At 39.4% G+C, this 22448-nt stretch overlaps 1 protein-coding gene and 1 long non-coding RNA gene across 8 annotated transcripts in view; both read left to right on the forward strand.

Annotated features, from left to right (window-relative positions):
* LOC117942269 (protein diaphanous homolog 3-like) overlaps positions 1-7888 on the forward strand; it is a 166691-nt gene extending 158803 nt beyond the window's left edge. For 6 of the 7 annotated variants that reach the window (XM_034867767.1, XM_034867701.1, XM_034868086.1 and 3 more), the window contains one exon: positions 6964-7888. In XM_034867767.1, the coding sequence (XP_034723658.1) occupies positions 6964-7340 (377 nt within the window). In that variant the 3' untranslated portion in view covers positions 7341-7888. The remainder of the gene's footprint in view (positions 1-6963) is intronic. The other variant, XM_034867845.1, reaches the window with a different exon arrangement.
* A 10937-nt stretch (positions 7889-18825) lies between these two features.
* The window catches only part of LOC117942874, an 11724-nt gene continuing 8101 nt past the window's right edge, over positions 18826-22448 (forward strand). The window contains exon 1 of the long non-coding RNA XR_004656247.1: positions 18826-18896. This is a non-coding gene — a long non-coding RNA (uncharacterized LOC117942874). The remainder of the gene's footprint in view (positions 18897-22448) is intronic.

Consider the following 22448-nt stretch of genomic DNA (forward strand, 5'->3'; position numbering starts at 1 on the left):
TAACCACACAAACAACAACAGGTAGCAGAGCCTGAAACCAAGACATGTTTAATTCATGCCTGAGGCAGCAGAGTACACCGGCTGTATCAGTGAAATAGCCAGTGCTTATTAGAAAAGAGGTGTTTGTGTGTCTGTGTGTGTGCGTGTGTCTTGCTGTATTTGTGTCTGATGTCTGCTTTTATGTGTGGGAGACAGAGACCCCAGGAAGTGATGCGGTCCCTGTATGAGAAAACATTCTCAGTCCATTACCCTGCATGTAGGTATAATTAGAGGAAAGCAGAACTAAGAGCCGGGCTGCTACAACCATCTGCCAGGTGTATTTCCTCTTTTTAATACAGTCAAAGAGATTTGTTTATTTTGTAAAGGATCATACCTTTTTTATTTATTTTTTTATTTTTATTTTTTGCATCTTTGCCCCATTTATTGCAGATTGAACATTTGTATAATCGCTGACCGTGGCCTAGTACAGCATGTTTTGTGATATACGAATGCCTTTTAACAACTTGCAGAGATGTAAAGTTGCTTTAGATGGATAATTTACTAAACATAATAATGCTATTTTTTTCTTTCAGTGTTATGTTATGCGGCAGCGCTGTTGACTGCAAAGAAAATTAATTATTTCTGGAAGATGCTAAGCTGGTAAAAACTATTCATTTAACTTTTGTTTCTCTCCCTTGCAGTAGTGTGCTTATATCTGGTTGCTGTATGGTAAACACAGTAGCCATTACACTTCAATGCTGATAATGGTTTGCTGTGACATTGCATATGTCTGTGTTTGCTCTACAGTACCAGCAAGGTTCACGTAACCTTCAATTATGAACAATTTGTTTCTACAGTATATTGAGTTCATTGAAAACCGGATGTCTGTCAAACAGTCACCTCCTGAAAAGGCCACAAGAATGAATTGTTGTGACAACTAGTTTTTTGACGTGTGATGTCTTGGGAAACGTCTTATTTGACAGCGGAGAGGTGAATTATGTGGTCCATTAAAAAAAGAAAGAAAAAAAAGAGCCTTTTATTGTTTACTTTAATTGTATTCTCAATAGAGGATCCTCAGCAGTGTGAGCCAGTGGTGTGTACAGGGCCGCAGTACTAGTGGCAGGGAACCAGGCTCACTTTTGAGGCATTGTTGGAAGCACCAAGGCGTGCTAACGCAATGTCATGCTTGGCTGCAGCTCACAGTGGCTGGGGTTCACACTGAGGGCCAGAAGACTTGAGGGACATCCAGCTCAGCCCTTTTATATCCTCCACTGTGCCCTTTTTGGTTTAAAGCAGTAGACCACCCCAACACCCCTGCCCACTCCCTGCTCACTTTGTCATGTACACTTGATTTTAATACGACTCAATCATGTCTGCTTAAGCATGATAAGGGGGAATGTGTTGACATGTCTTTATGAGTGTGTCCCTTGTGTACACATCTTTGCTTGTGTACAGACCATTGCAATGTCCAGTTAAATAATATTTATGATCACTATGGATTTGTTTGTTGGTGAGTCATAGAGGGTGACCTATAAATGGCAACGAACTGCCCCCACTCTCTGTTTTGACCTAGTCTGGGTTCTTATCCAGGCTCCGCTTACTGTGTTCATAGATTACTTCTAAGGATGTGCTTATCACTGTTATATTGGTTTGATTTTTAATTAGTATTTTTTACACTTGAAATAACAGCTTACTTTTATCTCCCGAATATCATTTAACAAATCCACTTGCGTAAGCTCTACTTAGAAAAGCACATCCGTAGCATTTTTCTGAAAAGGAGCTTTTAGCCTTTGCAAATGAACTGATACCAATACCAAAGTGGTGATTGTGATGGGCCGACACTGTTTTTCTTTTTGGACTGATCATTACTGTCACTAAATCAAAATATGCACTGGCAGGCTCGATAAGATGTAGTGCTTGCCACTTGGGCTGTAACCAATGAATATTTTCATTATCAATTAATTTGTTGATTTTGATTTCTAACAATTTCCCATGCCTGATGTGACTTCATCAAAATGTTTATTTGTTTCCAAAAAATCCAAATATATTCAATTTAGACATGTATTAGGTATTAGAACAATATATAAAACAAAAACAGAACAGTAAATCTGCACAATCATCATGTTTGGCTTTGGCTTTGATGGTTGTTTTTTTTCAGAAGAGTCAAAATCAAAGCTCAACAAAGAAAAAAACACTTTACCCAGTGATTGTTATACCCACACCTCTATTTTCTCCTCCTCTGCCTCCTTATTGCTCCCTTTCTTTTCTTTACTATATTTAAGTCCAGTCCGAATCACAATCATTTCCTTAAAATCATGCCACTGTCTTGAGGCGTTTTTATTCTGCCAATCTTGTCATTCTCCCTCATCATCCCATTTCTTGCATTGTTGTCCTCTTTTCTTTCATTGGATGTTGCCTCTCAATTTTAATCTTGGCTGCTGTTTTTTTATGTTACATAGAAAGGAGACAGACTGCTCTGCACACACAACACACACAGTTAACCACGACAAACAAGAAAGGGACAAACCTTCAATGACATGGTGGTGTGTTGCCAGGTAATGATCTTTAATTACAGCCAGTATAATGCACACAGGCAAGCTACTAGAAGGTGCTAGCTTGGAGTATAACACATATTTATGGCGCCAAACATTTTTAACTGTTTTCAACAGCACAGCACATACAGTCTCACGCTCACATAGACAAACCGATGAGGATGTTTTTATTTGTTGTGAGATAGTGGCAATGTATAGCCGTCCATTAGAGGAGATGAAGTATGAGTTGCAGCTATACTCCTGTAATGACAATCAACTTAATAATTAGATGCATTCCTATTTAGAATTAGAATTTTTTGTTTCATATATTTTCATATTTTTGTTTCAAATAAATATCAATATCTACAGGTCAATAAATTGGCCTGTGATGTTTTACTTGTAGATGTTAAAAAAACAAAAAAACATGGCAAGCAGTCATCATTAGACAGAACATGCAGCAAACTGTCAAGCCAGCTAGCTGTGTTGTGAATTATGGCAGGTTGTAGAAATGTGTTTGATTCTGCTCACTTCAACTTGCTGTGTCAGTCACTGACTACTGACAGTCACTGACATGGACTACTCTCTTCCTAAAGTGATCAAATACTGCAAACATAAGAGCGGAGAGAAGGGGAGGAAGCGAGAGATGAGACAAAAAGGCTCATCTGCGTGTGTATTAGAAGTGGCAAATGGACCAAATGATATGAATTCCTCTCTGCAGCTATTTGCAGAGAAAAAAAAGAAACACTTCATATCAGACAGGGTCTTTTACATTCCTACAAAATGCCACCTTATCAGGCATTTATTAAACCCCCATATTGAAATTCCTGATGATATTCCGAAACCATTCAAGGCAGCTATGCGTCTGCTTTGTTTTAGATTTACTTGTCTCATGCTGCAGAACAAGTGTGTCAGTAGCTGGTTAAAAGGCTATGGACTGTGAGACTTACAGTTTAAAGACACATTTTACAGCAAAGCTAAAACCAAGCAGAGACATAACAAGCACAGTCTGCCATCTCTTTTATTATTATTTTTCAAGTATTTTTCTTTTTCATTCTGCCTTCCAGCAAATTAGGAACAGCGGCAGACTGAGGACATGTGATAGATCGGTAGTTTAGAAGAATCACATTGTGTTCATGTTTTACAGACATACTGAAAATACCAATCTCCAGGCTTTCTCATGTGTTGACTGTTTTTCTCCAATCTCTTAACAGCTCTTCATGTAGATGAGTTCATTGTCACCACAATGGTGGCAGGCAGTGTAGCTTTAATAGTCAGGGAAAGAAAAAGACAGGCAAGCGCTGCTGCAGTCCACACTTCACTTTCTGTCTCTCTGCTGAGGCTCCCTGCCTAAACCAGTTTGGGTACTAACGTCTCCAAACTTCAAGAGAGCAGAAGAGGAGGGAGGAGGAGAGAGATGATTAAAAGCTCATCTGCATCAGTTGAAGCAGCACATATAAAACAAATGATCCTACATGAGGAAATGTGAACTCTGTTTTTTGCTGCTATTTGCAGATGAAAAAAAGAAATACCTCTCACACATTTTCTGATATTGGACAGAAAAGGTGTTATAATAGTCCGCTATTACAGCTACGTGACATCAATACAGGAGTGCTAGATGTTGCTACATCACTGTGCGGATCCAAAAAAGTAGAAAATGTATCTGGTTCTATCAGTGGTATGAAAGAAAATGTCAGAAGCCCACCGTGTGCCAGAAATCTTGACAAAGTAAATACAGCATGCAAAACATGCACCACCTTAAAACATTTAATAGTGGCATCATCTACTTACTCTTTCAAAAAAGCAAAACAGCATGCAACATTCACAACCAATAAAATGCTGTTGGGAACATTGCCAGCAGAAGCAGTCAACCCAAGGCAAGCTAACAACAAAGCTAGCAATATCAACTAACCCTGCTTGCCCCTAACTCCTGCTGAAGCAATACACATTTTATTTTCAAGGACATGCACGAATTCAGTGTTGTTTAAAGTGCCAGTTTAGATAGATGACAATGACCCCGAAATAGAGGTAAACAATTCCCAGCTGCCAACATCTAAGTGAAAAATGCATCCCGTTGGGGATTGTCCAAGATGTTGCCCTTTTGTTACGTTTTTTCTTAAAGGAGAACTCCACCAATGTTATACATCAAAGTATGTTTAAAAGGTCTTAGGGAGTACTATTGTATATGTAGAAAAGGTTGTTTAAAGCCATTTCCTGGTTCTTCAGAAAAGAGTGAAATACTATATCGGTGAAATACATCGTTTTTTGTACTTGGTAAAATGTTTTTTTTATTTAGTGATTGCCAACACTTGAACAGAATGGAAATACACTGTTAGTGTATCTATGATTTTTATGTCAGCGTGCTTATCACATATCTAAGTCCATTTCAAACAGTCAGAGAGGGATAAATGCACAACCCTACTTTTACAGCATACATTCAATATAAGACAACAGTTTTGTCTTGGAAATTTCACTTGACTCATTCCTCTATAAAACCATTCTCAGTTATTGGTTTAAGAAGTTTAAGGACCTGTGAGTTGAGACATGTTTTACATCTTCAGACGTGTTTTACAGCTTAGATGAAGGCATCTTTTGAGAATCTGGCGGTTTCAAAGGAAGGGACAGCTAGGACACAGGTCACGGGCAAAGTAAGAAGAAACTCAACATGCCTGCACTTTGATGTTCACCACTAAAGGCCAGGGCCCTGTTAGGAAAAAAGGAAATGTATTTTTGGATAAGAGGTCTTATTGAGCTGGTTTTTTTTTAAATGTCTTTTTGAAGGGTATTGATACAGTATTTTTTCATTAGTATGTGTTTCTCATATATGAACAGGGATCAGTGCAGAAAATAGTAACATTAGAACTCATGGCAATACAATACTAAAATAAATAGGATGTTGATATTTTAGTTTTGACAAAAACTGATGTCTGATAATACTTGCTATCATGTTCTCTTTCTCTCTCGCCAAGAAGACAGAAATGGCATCAGTTTAAAATGTCAACAGAGGTGTAAACAAGATATTAAAATGCAAATTGCTGATACCACAATTGATAATTTTCTCAACACCAGAACCTGTGAGCGTGTTATTTGTAAATAAAACGTGTGTATTTGGGGCGTTGCCCTGATCAAGCACAAAGAAACAGGCATGACAGGTGACAGGTGACAGGTTTTAAGAGGGAGGGGAGAAGAACGGGACTGCAACAACAGGAAGAGAGCGCAAAAAGGATGAGATAATGAGAGGAGACTTGGATTTTCTGCTGTGGTAAATGTTCAGTCACTGCAACAAGGCAGCACACTATTCATTTCATCCTTTTAAAATCCCCCTGCTGCCTCTTGTTTGCCTAACAGGTCTGTGTGCGTATGTGCATGATCGTTGGATTTCTTTGCTTACTTTTGCAGTTAGTTCCTTCTTCTCTGTTCTCTTTCCTCCCTTTATCCTTATTTATTTGTCAGAGGTTGTGTTCAGGGACGTTCCTTGTCATTCGTCAGCGCGGCCCATAAAACACACTGTCATGACTGACTGGCCACGCTCCAAACTCATTACCGATTGGCTGACAGAGCGGGTCGCTCTGTTCTGCTCTGCTGTGTTTGACTCCTGTTTGCCAGACATTTCAGGCTCAGGAAACTTTAAATGCGGCGGCGTCTTTCCTCGTGCCACTCCTCTCAACCTCACGCTCAAGGTCACATGAATATGGATTTTTCCTTTTCTTCCAGAGCACACAAGCTATGATGAAGTCTAAGATCTACTCGGAGGGATTATAATTCAGAACGTAGGTCTGATCTGAGCCGTCACTCTGTTCCACTGTCTGGAGGTGTGTTTGGAAACAAGAGAGGGGGGCTGGAGGCTGAGAAAGCAGAGCGGGGGGAGGGGGAGGTACAAGAAATATGAAGAGGACCACTGTAGGAGCAGAGAACTGAGATGATGAGTGGAGGAATGAGAATGGATCATAATGGTGGAATCAGGGGATGCGGAGCCGGGTGGGAGGGTGTCATGTAAGAGAAAAGGGACAGATATTGGAAAAGGGCAATGCACGTTATTGAGTCTCTGTTGCAGCTGATCAGCCATATCCATTTCATCATATTGAGCTCGCTGCATGCCACAGTCTGCTGCAGGACATTTTTCCTCATCAGTGTTTGTACACCCAGCATACACTTCCATGGAGAGTGTGTGTGTGTGTGTGTGTGTAAGCATCCAGACTAACCGTGTGCACAGTGAGCTCATTTGTGTACCTTTGCTTTGTTGCGCATATGCTTACTAATGTGCTTCTTCATGATTTCCTAATGCTTTCTATTTTTTTATCATTTTGTGTTTGCGACAGAGTTGTTTGTAATTGAATCTGTAATCTGATTAACCCCCTGCTTGCTTTCATTCACTCGAGTCCCCCTTCTTCCTGTTCTCCTCCCTCGTACTCACAGTTGGTCTCACTGCTTTGTCTCTTTGTTTTTCCACACACAGAAAACAACAAGGCACCTTTACAAAGGTCCCGCTCCCGGCAGAATATAAATTTAGGCTCAGCGGTGGTGAAAGCTTCGCCAGCCAAGGAGCCCCGTAACGAGTCTGAGTGCCATCCATCTGCAGCCCGCGCCAAGGCTGCTGCGTGTTCGGAGCCAGGCCGCAGGTACAGGAACACCCCGAGTCACAGCCACTGGCTGGACAGAGAGAGGGTGGTGGAGAGAGAAACGGTTAAGCTGACGGAAAATAAGATGGGGGTAGAAGCAGAGCCTCCGGCCTTCCAGCATTCCTCCACTGCTACAGCTGCAGCGGTCAGCAGCTGCAGCAGCAATGGAGAGTCCGATTTAGAGACTCTCCTGGCCAAACTCAGGGCCTTGTGAAGTAGCTTTACATCGTCTCTGAAGCTCCATACATTTACAGTATGATGGTGCCCACACATATTAACACATTCTGAATATGACCAAAAAGATTATGCTGCAACAATTTTGTAGACAAGCAGAATATTTTGTTGTTAAGAAAAAATTGTGAAGTTTTTGTCATTGTGTGAATAGCAGGGCAATTTAATTAACTAATAACATTAAATAACCAAGAATTATTTTACAGCTTCGTGGAAAACACATTTGTATGAAACTACCAATAAATTGATGGACCATGCTGTTAACACTCGGTACATTTCTGAAAGAAAATTGAGACAGGTGGAGCACAGATAGATGGTCACACATAATGTCCTCAGAAATAAATAATATATTTAGAAAAGTTGTAATTCAATGGTAACACTTAGGCATATTACCGGTAGTAACTTAACTTTTCAAAAGAGGAACTACAACCCAAATATGTTCAGGAGTATCTACCGGATCCTGTAAAGTGCATTGCCAAAATCGTTGGCTATCTTCATGTATTTCTAACGAGACTATAACGTCTTATCTGAAAGTAATCATTCACATTTTCTTTCGCACTGGCATTCCCTATAATTGCTTCTGTAGCATTTATTTTACACATTTATTATATCTTGTTTACCTGGATTTTAGTTTTTAATTGCACATCAGTTACTTTCATATGCATGTTAGAATTAAAAGTTAAGTTTATATCTACATTTATTACTTTAAGTATTTAATTATTTTCAATGTTTTTCTCTCTTTTTTTCTTCTTCTTCATTGAGTCTTTTTCATCCCCGTGATGGGCTGTCTTTTCTATTCAAAGCATTGATCTAATTGTTTTTTTTTTCTATAAAACTATAAATATATACACAAAGTATAAATACGAGTTATTCCATATGGTTGTACTTTCACAAGTTAGAACAGTAATTAGATGTTACTTGACAGGTCGAGTTGGGTTTTACTAGGCTGCTTTATCTCATTTCTACGCAGTGAGAACAAGTCTGCGGAAAGTTAACAGTATCTGAGTATTATTGTTCGAAATGTGGCACAAAAGAAACAAGTTCATCAGGCTACAAGTTAACCAGAATTGATGCTGCTCGTGGCCACCTACATTCCCACCGAAATGACTCATATCTTAAGCATATTTGTTGTATCTTTATCCGCTCACTTTTATATAGACCCATTTACAATAAAATAAAGCAACAAAATATGCTGACTCGTTTCATAAATCACAAAAGTTCCTATTGTATGACTGAAACGAATACATGTCAATGTTTGTGTGGCTCAGTGTTTATTTATGCTTGGTTTATTCTCAGTGTGTTGCTTATAGTCTTTATACTAAATAGAAACGCGGGTCACATCCTCTCTATGGCTATTTTAAATAGTTACATTGATCAAGTATACGACTTAGTGACGAATAGGACTTTAGTATTCAGCCTTCATTTAGGTTGTACGTGCTTGTAGTTGTAATAAAGGTATTTGGGGAATATGTTAGCAGCACCTGCCAGCTGAACTGACACTTTGATGGGGGAGACGACAGGAGACAATCTACATAGGCCCAAATGGCTCAGATCATCCGTGCCCAAATTCTCCAAAGTGATGATTCAATTCCTTTAAGTGTTCACAATATTTTGTCTACCCCCTGTATTGTTTTTTTCTGCATTTGCTTGGCTTTCTGCTAGACTTTCCTTTAGCGGGAGAATGTGCTCTAGGTGTCCACATATCAGTGGTCTGTCAGTGGCCACTTTTGTATTTTTCTCTGTGTCTTGTTGATTCTTTATATTTATTTACTTTTTTCTAAAAATGTAGTCCCTCCTTGGTTGAACAACATACAACAAAAAGAAGTTATAGTGTGCAGTGTCCTTGTAGAAGTTCTCTTGTTGTCCGTGCATAATTTGCTACAGTTTTCTTATGATTTGTGAATGTGTTTGCTCATAAAACTCATGTGTACACATAATACAAATCCAGATTTATCATAGTTTCCGTGCATCTGCATTGTTAAATTGTCTAAATAAAAGTCACACCTGACTCAAAGCTTGTTAAGAGCATGTGTGAACTTTTATCTCTGGCTTTTATTAATTAAACAAGACATTAAAAAGGCGCTGTACTGAACATATGCCTCATTTAAAGCATAAATCAGTGGTACATAAATATAGAGGAAATAAAGTCCCAAAAAAGTCCCATCAAATGTGTACCTACTGTAGACAAAATTGAGAGTTACAGAGAGAGCGAGACATCTGCCGACCAGTTAATCGACTGTCTGACAAGGTCTGCTCTCGGTAGCCTGGCAGCTGGGGAATCTTCACCACTGTCCCCATCTGGAGCGGAGCCAGAGACATACACCTTACCGGTAATGCCGTCAGCGGTTTGGCAGAGCGTGACCTTGATTCAGCTTTAGCTGGCCGCTGTACGCTTTTACTGAACGTTTTATAATCAAACCCCTTTCTTTTAAGGTCTTTCACTGTTTTCTGCGAGGACCAATCACCTTCTTCAATCCGTCAGCTTTTTCTAAAACTGCTGCCTCTGCTTCGTAAGAGTTCATTTGTTCGTTTTCTTTCCTCCTTTTTCATTCCAATTCCACGGAGAATACCTCTGTTGAATGTCATTTTGATCTACGAGATTGTGTGTGGATGTGGGTGTTGCTAAGGACCTGCCATGATATTAATAGAAGTTAATGTGCTGTAAACATGCGTATGATTTACAGGTGATTCAAGTTCCTTACAAGACACCAAAAATCTGAATTAAGCGTTTATCCGTTTTACATTTTTGCAGAAATGTGCACGATACGGTTATTTACAAAACCTTTGGGGTGTGTGTATGTCGAGAACACTCTATAATTGTTGACATGATTAGATGGAGTGCATTTTTTCCACATTAGGAGTAGGAGCCTGGAGCTGCATGCTTATTGACAATACATTTCCTTGAATTGCCTGTATGTTTTCAAGATCTAAAAAATGATTACATTTTGTTACAGCATCTGTGCGGGCCTGTTTCTTTTGAACGAAAGCAGGAAAATGACGGGCTAAACTCACAGACACTACAAATTGAGAGGAAAGGGAGAGCATAAGGAGTATAGGATCTTGTTATGCTGAGGGAGCCTTCATTACTCACAGGTCTGTGTTCTAGCCATGGGGTTTATCTATGGGCCTAATAAAGTGGAGCAAAACATATTGTGTAGCAGATTGCGATCTCGGCGTCTTTGATTGAGATGAAGTTAAAAATGTGGCTGAGGATTTGTAGAGGAGGGGAAAAGTGCAAAACAGTTCAACAAATTTCTCACTATTTCTTTTCCCCAAGAGTCAAAGAATGAGCTCTGCTGTATTTATAACTGCCTGTACACATCATGCCGTGAAATTATATGGTGCAAAAATCGCTTTCTATTTTCAGGTTGTTTGGCAGAATCATTTTGTAATCTACTGCTGACGGTGTCAGTCACAGTTGTAGAGAGTGATTCAGAGGGATAAAGCCATCCATTGCTGTCTCCTACAAAATATATTGAAATGCTTCTAATTTGAGTTGTCAATTACATTTCTGGGGAAAACGTAACTGCTGCCTGGACTAAGCTCACTAGTAACAGTCATTGCTGTCCAGAAAGTATGATGGTCTTACATTGTGTTGACACAGACTACACAGCGACAGCAGCAAATAAGCAGCTGCAGCCCTGTCAGTGTCTACCCTGGAAGCGTTCAGCCACAGGACTGTGTAATCACAGCACACATCCACTGTAGTTAGGCATGTAAGACTGAAGCAAATAGATTTGAAGCCTAAAATAAGTCCTTCGGTAAAGCAAGTGAAATGTGAGCTGTCACATGGAATTTGTAGACTGCTGTATTGATTGCAAAAATATTGCATATGATCCATCAGATGTGCATGAGATGGAGACATAATAATATTTTAGAGAGGTTAGGGTCCATGCTATTTCTTCCTGAAAATGCTGTTGTTTGCCTTGCAACTGCTTCCAGCAAAGAAATATTCAAGCACTAAATCCTAATTTTTCCATGTTTCTGACTCCGCACTGTCTGTACATCAAGGTTCTAAAAGAAGAAGAAAAACTTTGTAATTGCTGTCTTCACCAATTCAGAAGTCCTTGAGCTGTCCCCAAAACTTTTGCTCTCCACTTCTTGCTAAAGGGCTCCAAAACTGAGTTTGTCTTTTACGTCTCACACAACCAAACAGCTGCACCCCAGAACCTGACTAATCCTTGTACAGCCCAAGCAGTCACCTTGTTGCTGGGCTCATATCCAGGAGGAGACAGTTATGGTGGTAAACGAACACCCTAATAGTGTCACCAGGGGACAAATCTGGCTCTCGTTGTTCTTTCCTGTTAATAGATCAAGCCAAACTGAAGAAATGTTCATGTCTGTGCAAAGTGTGTATGCAGTGTTTGTTGTTGAACACCTAAATCAACATGGATTTTTTCCCCCGTTCCTTCGTTATTTCAGAAGTTTTGCATCACTGGAAAATGGCGTCCCCTGTATGTCTCTGATTTAAATACTACACAGCAAAAATCACAGTGTACATTGTAGTCTATAGGTGTACATTTAACACCCATTTTGGTGTAAATACTGTATAGGCCCAAGAGTTCAGTGTTCACTGAACATTGTCAAAAGAGAAAAATATATACTTCATGTTCAGAGTTATATTTAAACACTTTGAGAGTGCAAATGTACTCTATTAGTGGCACTCAGTATAACATGTACTCCAAGTCAGTGCTTTGTAGCACTTTGCAGAGCTGATTATTTAATACTTCTGGAGTGAGAACACCTTTTGAGGTGAATTATTATCACTTCAGGTCTACACATTAGATTCTCTTGATTTTAATGATTGCTGTTGTCACAGTGCAGTTAATCTTTGATTATTCTATATCGACAATCATATTTAGTTTTACATTTAGACAATGGAACTAACCACCTGAACGTGATGTTTTGAGAAGGGTAAGCATTTTTCTAATGTAGAAATAAATAATAATTAATAGGTGTCCCCGGCAAAAATCATCAAGTTGTCCGCAGATCAAACTGCTTAAACAAGCACAACTCATCTGAAACATTTGTCATTTCCCTGTTTGTCACTGTCCTTCATGAAAAGAATGAAAATGTTCTGCAAAACAAAGTGTCTCAAAGTCCTCTGAGGAAGAAGAAAATAGTCTCCATTAAGTGAAAAAAATTCTCTTTTCAGGATAAATACTGGCAAATCCTCTATGTTTGAGCAAATCAGGCCTGGGTGATATTCTGCCCCAAAACAAGATCCAAGATGTCACATCAACTTCACAGTCCAAGTCAACCTGTAGTTCTCAATTATCTCACCATTTGCTAGGGCATTGTTCTTTTTTCACAGTGAAATGCTATAGACAGCTAATATTTTTTAGCCAACAACTAAATTATTAATTATTAATTAATAATAATTAAAAAAATTTGAAATTTCTGAATGTGTCCTTGAAAAACCTATGCTTGTCTTCATATCTCATTGTCCAAACATGAAGACTTGGACCTAATTTTTGAATGGACCTGGGATAATGAGTCATGAAATGATGTTTAGGAATCATTTAGCGATGTGGATAAAGCTCTTTGAAAAGTTGATTCTTCACACTCACAGTCATGCCATCAGTAACGACTGCAGAAAATGTCTTGTTCATAATTTGCAACAGAAGCAGCAAGAGTCTCCAGTGTGCATTTCCTTCTTGTACCTAGCTCCTAGAGTGACCTCAGCAGGTTCTACAAGACCACACTTCTCACCAACATATTTTTTTCCATTTTGCCTGTGTTAAGTTTGCTAAATGGATTTTCAAGGCTATAAAAAATATTCATCAAATTTTGTTCTCATGCCCTCCTCACCAGGTAGTGATTTCACATCTTTAACAGTTAAATGCAATTCCTCTACATGCTCCTTCAGAGTTGCAACAACGCTCTTTACAACATTATTTGCCACACCACTGCTTTGGAGTTTTGCAATAAGGGATGCACGCATTTCTTATTCTAGTTATGTTGCGTGTTCTCAATACAGCTTTGATAATTCAATGGTTGCTCTGAAATTAAAGTTGACACTGTTTGCTGATTATGTACAACTGATATAACAACTGAAGGTGTAACTGGTTCATTATCAGCTGGATCTAGGCTTCCAGCATTATGTTTGCAGTGAAGATGTATTCTGAAGCATGAAAAATTGCAAAATCTGTGACAACATCCATTCTGGTCACACACCAATTGAAACGTCTTACCAGGAAAAAAGGCATGGGAAGGTTTGAGATGGTGGACCAACTGCTGAATGCTGGGAAAAGGGGATGTGCACACAAAGGCTCTAAACACAAGTTCAGTTGAGGAGCTTTGCCCTGAGGTCCTTGACTATGGGAGGTTTTGTGAGAGAGCCCAATGTCAATGTTGTAGATGGTGGTCTGCACAAATGTCAACAGGGTGTTTAAGGCCTGGTCATAGACACACACCAAACACACAGTGTGCCTTGAAAATTTCATCAAAGGCTGAGAGGAAAGACTTGGTCTTGCAGGGAAGGAGCACATTATCTATCGCAGTGTAGTATTCATGGATGCTGTTTCTTGTTGTTGCAACTGCCAGGATGTAGGGCTGCCTCCGCTGGACCAGAGTGTCCCTGAAGGCTGCGACATGACTGTAAGATGACAAAAAGTATTACTACACATAACATTTTCACTGATTTAATTTTCACAAGGCCCCAACATGGAGATAACACTATATAGAAACTGGTGCATTGCAAAAATAATTACCTCCGCCCCAATCAGTCTGAAGAATTAAACGAGGAACTTCAACTGAGCTCTATACTAAAAGAGGTTGTCGCAAACTGTTGTTCACATATCACTTGCAATTTATTCTGGTCTTTGTTGGGCCATCACTTGTCTAAGTGCTGGAGTTTTGGAAGAGATTTAGATCCAGATATTTAGATATCTAAGGATTGTTCTATCCAGTATGCATGTTGAACAGTCATGCTACGGCCTTGCTACCTTCCCTTGTATCGTGAAAGGTGCAATAATTAGCCAAAACGTATGTATTTCTCAGGTTATATTACTGTATATTGGATGGTGTAAAAAAATAAAAAAAATAAAAATCTGCATACACTATGAAACTTCCCAATCCACAGCTTCCCGGGTACTGATTTTGACAGCTCCCTTCTTTCCACTGGTAGCAGGCGGTAGACCAGCAGGAGAAGTGAGGCCATGTCACTATCCCAACCTGAAAAGGGACAGCACAGGCTATGAGCATGAAATACACCTGGCGAAATCCCATGACACAACAACATAGGTTCAAAATGTTCTTGTCAATTAATAGTCAGCATCTAAAAAGGTGACCAAATACAAACAAGTTATTATTTTATATCTCCTACTTGGCACTTCATCCTCATCAGGGTTCTCCTCTGCAGACTGAATGAGGTAGTCAAGTGGTCTTGCTGAGGTTTTTGACTTTCTCTATTACTTTTGCCGTCAGGAGTGTTCCCCATTTCTCAAGGAGTTTTGAAGAAGTCTCAGCTCCAAACAACAGCTCAAAGTCTTGCAAGATGTAAAGAGGAGAAATCACGCGCAGGTTTATTTGATGATGGTAGCACTGGGCGGAAATAACTATCTTCATTATGCTGTTTTTGACACCGCAAGTACTGTGCTGCATCGCTCAGGATCATGTTTTAGCTTTGGCCTTTGGTAGATGGTTGTTCTCATTTTTGTGAAGATATGTTCTTTGTGCTGTGTTTCAGTGGAGATATGGCCTCACAACATTGGTCTCCCTCCAGCTGGTGCTTCTTAGACACTTCTCTCTCCAATTCACGTCCGTTGTTGTTTAACGTTTGAGAGCTCTTTCTCCTAAATCCACTGCTACTGCCGATGTCCCGTTGTGTGTTTAAGCTTCCAGGCAGTGTAGCCCTTGTTGCTATATGCATCAAAGAAATCTTCCTAAAAACAATAAAGTTGGAAATAAATTAAAAAAAAATTAGCATAATTCAATACAGTGTCAAGTAAGTTGAGATCATGATACTCTGACTACAAGGTCTCAAGGGACAAATGTAAACAGAGAGCTCATCAGGACTGAAGGGTAGGCCTACCTTCCCACTGAATACATAAAGTGTAATCCTTATAGTAACCAATAGAAATTATTAGGTACTTTTCAACTAATTAAGTAGGGTACAATATATGATATGTATAAATGTAACATTTACGAGGTAATCAACTAAAAGTGTGAATTATTACTGTAAGACAGAATGAAGGAGATTGTTGTTGTTATTATTATTATCAGGATGTATGTGAGAGGAATAAGGGAAGTGAAATATGCCTATGCCAATGGGAGGAGATTGTATTGGAGAGAGTGTATGCTTACAGGAAAATAGGGAAAAGAGGTGCATGTTTAAAAAAAAAAAAGAAAAGAGATCTCGGAGGGCGTTGGACTGGACAGGACGTAACTTGACCCAACAACCTAAAATAAGAGAAGGGGACTTTGAGCAAAAACAGCAACAGAAAAACTTCAGAAATATTCTTCAGTGGATTTATGAGACAAAGCCATAGAGGGTAACCACCGCGACTCAACCAACTGAAGAATCATCAGAGTCTGGATTATTCTGTTTCAACTGCAACGACTGAGGATTACAAGTTGAACACCGTGGGCTTTGGACAAAGCATCAAGTTGCTTAAGGATCCTACCGAGCAGCAGACGTCGGGATGATATCGCCCAGGCCTGGGTGATTTACTCTGCTGCCCTTCTCTCTCCAAAAAGAAGATCGCTAAACCCACCAAGCTCAACTGTTACAATCAGGTTTTGAATTTTAAACGTTTTACAAGTATTACAAGTAGTACACAATGGATTTATTTCTTTATTAAGGTGTTGATTAATTAGATTTAGTGGGTTTAACATATTTAAAGGTTCTTAAAGGTTGCTCTAGCCACTGAAATTAACTTCTTCTTAGGGCCTATTTTTCCTGGACACTAAACCCAATCCTAGCAACTACACCCGGTGCCCTGATCAAGAAAAGAGCTGTCTTTAACCGGCCTGGCCGGGCTGGTATCTGGCTGTAGGGTTATTCAGTCAGGTGCCATTTCAGAGTAAGCAGGGTAGGCGTTCAGAAGAAGACAGTTAGAAGCTAGGCAGTCCTCAGTTGCACCTAACAGGGTAATACCCATACTGTTTATGAGTTTTGATGGTTAATATGGCCACATTTTAAGCCTTTTTTGAGGGAAAGTCAATTACAACGGCCCCATGTTGCAACTGTAACCCGTTGATGGAAAATACATTCAAATGACGATTTACCAGTAACTGAAAGATCATCAACAACCTACCACAGGATGTCTGTTTTTTCCTCCAGGATGTCGCTTTTCATCGCCTTTTCATGACCTTTTCATCGACCTCTTTATCAAACTCTGTTCCAGTGTCATCCACTACACTGTATGTCTGTCTCAGTGGGTATGCTGCACTTCACTTTAGCTTTGAATACAGAAAAAAGTTGTATGAAGCCTGGAAAGCATTTTACTGAGGTAAATGATCAGCTTTTATTATTATAGTGTACCTGAAGATGAAAGCATTAATAATACAATCCATGGAGATGCCCCTCTCAATTCCCTACACAATGGCCGCTCTGTGGTTGATATCCAGAGTAGTTAAAGGCCATTTCTAGTCATATGAGTCAATGTTTGTCTCTGAAATCCCGTTACCTATGATCAGTTCATCTCACACCATCCACACACCCAACTGCAGCGTGTGGATGGATTCAGTTTTGTTCAAGAAGCGATCACTTTGTTAAATGTTAACGTATACGCACATTTAAAAATTGTTATGTGCATGCAATTTTCCTAATTTGTCCGTTCACTTTTTTCTTTTTTTAATTGTTTTAAAAAGAAAATTGTAACCACCCGGTAGTTCCTTCCTTACCCGGAACTGAGCAATACGGACACCGCGGTAAGTTTGAATTTGGTAAAAATGATCTTTTTAAAACTTTTTTTTCTTCTTAAATAAACAGACAAATGATGAAACTTGCAACCACAGAACAATATTTAAATATGCCCGGTGCCCCTATGTTCACATTGACAAAATAGCAGATTCCTGAAAAAAAATTGAATATAAAAGTCCACAAGTTGCAGTTGGGTGTATGTATGGTATGAGACCAACTGATCATAGGTGATGTGATTTCAGAGACAAACATTGATTATGAGTGGAGATGGCCTTTAATAAGGTTTCAAGCAAACATATTTTGGGTATTTGGACTAACTTTAAAATTCTGCTGCTACAGGTGAATTTGACTACACTCATCAGAAACTCCTGGTTATATTCTTTTCTTTGAACTTACTCCTATATTATACAGATTCATATTTGCCAACTTGAACTTCTGCCCAAAGCTTCCATCACTTGGATCAAGGCTAATGTGATGTTTGTTCAGCATTTTGGTTAATTAGAACACTTTTCTCTCCTCCTGTCTCCCCATAGTCGTGACAGAACATTTACATGTACCTCAGCAGTACAAAACTGAGAAAAGTTGATAGAATATGATTCATGTGATATCTAAGATTCACCATTCATGAATAACGCGAAAATGACTATTCTCTATGGGGGTAAATTTTACCCGCTGGCCATTATTTTTAATATGACTCTTGATTTTGACTTTGTAATGAAACAAAGTGACACGGAACGAAAAAACAGATGCAAGCATATTACCTGTTGGCAGTTCTAGTATTAAATGTGGTGCACAAATTAAATTCACAGAAGCACAAACAATAACTCACCCTCTATGAGAAATTCTGAATGTGTGGCTCCATTAAGTTCAATGTACTACTTCTAAAGAATAATTGATTTAGCATCACTGCAAACATGCACCTAATGCAGTGCAGAGTTAAACTTGAAGTTAGGTACTAACTGCACAGTTTTAGGTGGGAGCCAGAAGCTTTGAAATAGCTTCAAGAACTACAGCTATCATGATGCTGTATTTTTTGTTGTAAGTTGATAGCTTGCTTTACTACGGCTAGCATTACAACAACAACAATTATATTAAAAGTTTGCAATGGCTTTATCATTGATATAACATGTTTGCTAAACTAAATTGAAACCAAGTGTCTTTTTAGCATTAGCTAAAAAGGTTTAGCATTAGCTTAACTGAAGACACGCCTCGCTAGCGTGAGCTATTAAGTTTGACGTTAGCTAAGAACCTTAACATTTTTAGGTTGATAATGACAACTAAAACACAAAGAAATGCTAAATATTCTGCATTCAGGGTTTTTGGAAGTTTTAACAAGTTAAATTCAAGACTTTAAGACCTTTTTAAGTCCCATTATGAATTCAATTTCAGACATAGCTTAATGAAGTACGAAAACGCACACATCCACAACTAACTAACTACTGGTGTGTCTCAAATACCTAACTTTTCTGAAATCACGTCACCTATGATCAGTTTTTCTCATACCATCCATACACCCAACTGCAGCGTGTTGACTTTTATATTCAGTCAAAATGGTAAAAAAGTTGAGTGTGGATTGATGGACACGTTTCCACCCTCAGCTAACAAAAGTTGAAGAACTCCCAATAATGGCAGCCAAGGACGTGATAGTAAGACCGACGGAGCAATACAAATGTAAGTTGAACGTGACACTTTTTGGTATACTTGTATAACATATAAGCCACCTGTATATGTATATTTGGTTAATTTTACAGTCAGTGATTTTTTTGTACTACGAATTATAACGTTTATTGGTACCGTAATTTGACGTGCTAGCAAGCTAACCTGTTAGCGGCAGTTTAACCATATTGGCAAATAAGTTATAAGCTAACGTTGTGTTTTGTGGTATACTGTTGTTTGTTGTGTTAAACTATCTTGCTCACTGTAGAAGAGTTTAGTGTTAAATGTGTGATATTAACAAGTTTACATATTCCGCTGTGAGTGTTACTCAACAAAATAGTGATCAGCTCAATATGTGCCAGTAATGTTAACCGTAATGTAACGTCAAAATGTATTTGCTGTTGCTGCTTTGATCTGAGGTATATGTCATTCAGGGAGAGGAGAGGAGAGGAACAAGTGTTGACAGAAGCAGACGAAGCTAACTAGCTAGGGTCACTTTTAAGACTTTGCTCTCCCTCGGGACGAGGAATTGGGGGGGGGGGCAGTGTAGCAATCCTGCATGACTAACATGGGATAGACTCTTGGATGAATGTGTGTGAATTTTGAATGGATCCTGTATGATGTAAAAGCGCTTTGAGTAGTCGTTAAGACTAGAAAAGCGCTATATACAGTACATTTACATTTATAATACTAATGCATTTTTCCAAAAGAAATTTAACTTTTTTTTTTTTAAAGGCAACAGATGAAGCGCTAAATGAACATACATATTTAAGACTTAACTAAATGTAATTTACGATCAAGTATGCAATATATGGACTCATTTAAGACTTTTTAAAATCCTGCAGAAACACTTTATTGCATTATTTACTGGGTGCTTTCTTCCTATTCCCTTGAAGCTGATATACGATAAGCACAAAAATGTCTTTGCAATTTGTTGGCAATAAGGCTTCACTCCTCTGTAGTCAACCGTCACAGTCTCTGCCAAAACAGTTTTCCGTAATGTGGAAGAAGAAGAGTGGTCACATGTGTCTGGATTTAACCAATGAGAAGACGCAGCGACCTGATGACGAATCGACGCCTAAACATACTTTCGGCCGGGAAAGTTTCAATCAACAGTTGGACTCTCAGTCCATCATCCTAAAATAAACACTTTTGCTGTGTACTGTGTTTTCATGTTTTATATCACATATTCTAGTGGTTTCTATTTGCTACACATACCACTTCCATCTATGGGCTAAAAATATGGCAATCACCCTTCTACTGCTGATTCTGACCGGATCCCGGCTGCCACTGGCAAAAAATTACCACACTAAGCTCTCTTGCACAGCAGGCTCTGATTCCTAAGAGACGCCAAAATGATAGGTCACTGGAGCACAGCGCCCAGAGCAATTAGGGGTTTGGTGACTTGATCAAGGGCACCTCGGAGTGCCCAGGAGATGAACTGGCACCTTTCCAGCTACCAATCCACACGCCGTACCTTGTCCATCCGGGACTTAAACTAGCTACCCTACAGTCCCCAAGTAAAGTCTCCACGGACTCTGTAACTCCCACCCCTTTAAGCTTTTGCACTGGCCTCCACTCTACTGCTTTTCCCTAGCCACCCCATCTATAAAAAACTCACCTCCACGTCTGGCTGTGTCAGCTGATCCGCCTTGCTGATAAAGTTTCAGAAACAGAAATCTCCCAGCTCTTCCAGATCCAGGAAGCTGAGAAGTTCATGGACAACATCATCCTTGTCCTAGCACAAACCAACACAACTTGTGCTCAAGAGTGTGATGCCACGTCTCCCTGTCCTGCTGCTGCCTCTGTCCATTTCTTTCGGGTCCAGCTCGGGGCTAGACTTAAAGCCCTGGTCAGCTGCATGACTTACTGCTTTTCAGGTGCTAAGGTGGCATATATCCAGTATAGATTCACAGCTTCCTGGCCTAGCATCCCCTCACCGAGGATGTTATCGTCCATGTCAGCTGCAATGACATTCCCAGCAGGAGCTCTGAAATACTAAAACTTTAAAGACTTCAGCAATTTTCTTGACTCCCTCATGGCCACGGTAAACTGATTTTTATCTACGGTCTCATCCCTCCATTTACTGCAGCGTGGGTTGTTTTAACAGCACTGTAGCTTCCACACCTGGCTGCAGCCAACCTGCACAGTCCGCAACGTAGTGTTTATTGATTGTTATCTGTTCAGGAACCAATGATCATTCTTTAGGAGAGATGGACTTCACCCCGAGGGCCTGAGCTCATCAAACCCACGTGTGGACTGGCTGCATCTGACATTCGGCACTCCCCTTGGATTCCCACTGTGACCAGATCAAGTAGCAAATTAAGAAAGACGAGCTGTTAACCAACAAAATTAAACCCAGCTAGGACTGATCCATTATGATCCTTTAATGTAAAGCTCGTCTTGTTTAAGGTAAGGTCTGACAGGTTTTAAATGTGGCTGGTGATTACATCTTGTGCCAAATATTTTCCATGGATGAACTTTTCACTTAGCCTATCTTTGTGCTCCTATCTTGGAAGTACTACAAATATGATTATTATTATTATTGTTCCTCCCCCATTCCTATCTAAAGGTTTGTCTTGCTGCAGTGTGTAGCCCTCTCTCCTCCTCACCAGGGCTACCTCCATCTGTCCCTGCAGGTGTTTGTGGATGCTTGTTGTCTGTATTTCTTTGATCACTGTTGCATTACACCACTGTAAATGTTTGCCCTCTTTCAGTTCTTTGACTTTGTTATTTGGTCTTGCAGAAATGTTTTGTTGATGTTTCTGTTGTTAAAAGCATGAAAGATAGAAAACTCATCCCTCGCCGCTTTTCAAATAAATAGCACATGTTTTGTAGTCATGCATAATATCACAATAGATATTGAATATCTCAGTCTCTGTCCCAATGTGCTAATTTATTCCCTCTTCCATAAACTATAAATGATATTGCGCAGTCTAAACTTTCTGCATGTTCATTCACTGTGGTCACAACAAATTTGCTGTTGTTTTTGTCAGCGGCAACTGTTCTTTATTTGTTGGTTTTTCTGGTAATTTCATAAGTTTGGCTTGCAGGAGTGGAGCCAAACTTCCACCCAGCATGAGCTCAAAATTGGGCTAAAAATAGTAGAGGAGTTAAACAACGGGAGTCACTTATAATGTAGATCAGAAAAAGATCAGCCAGGGGGAGGGAGGAACACGATGAACATCTTGACAACTTATAAGATTTCATGTTTCTAAAAAAAACATCATGTTAGCTGGTCAAGTAGAATTATAGTAAGTTAGTTACATGTTGAAATAACACCGGAAGGGAACATTGGTCATTTGATTGAAAATTCTGTTAACCTAAAACAGCTTGCACGTCTTAAATAAAAATAGAACGTTTTCCATCCGTGTTTGGTGATTGTAGCTGTACAAAAAAACAAAAACATTTAATTATAGCTCACTTTCATTGGTCAAATTAGGCTTCTTTCAGTTAAAGAGTGTGAGTGGCGGTCTAAGAGAGGAACTGAGGTGTTGTGGGTTGGGGTTTTTGTTTGGGGTTATTTTCCGGTTTGGCCTTCCCTGTGTTGTCGTCCCGGTTTTCTCC

Source organism: Etheostoma cragini, chromosome 1 (genome assembly GCF_013103735.1).
Source record: "Etheostoma cragini isolate CJK2018 chromosome 1, CSU_Ecrag_1.0, whole genome shotgun sequence".
Lineage (NCBI taxonomy): Eukaryota > Metazoa > Chordata > Actinopteri > Perciformes > Percidae > Etheostoma > Etheostoma cragini.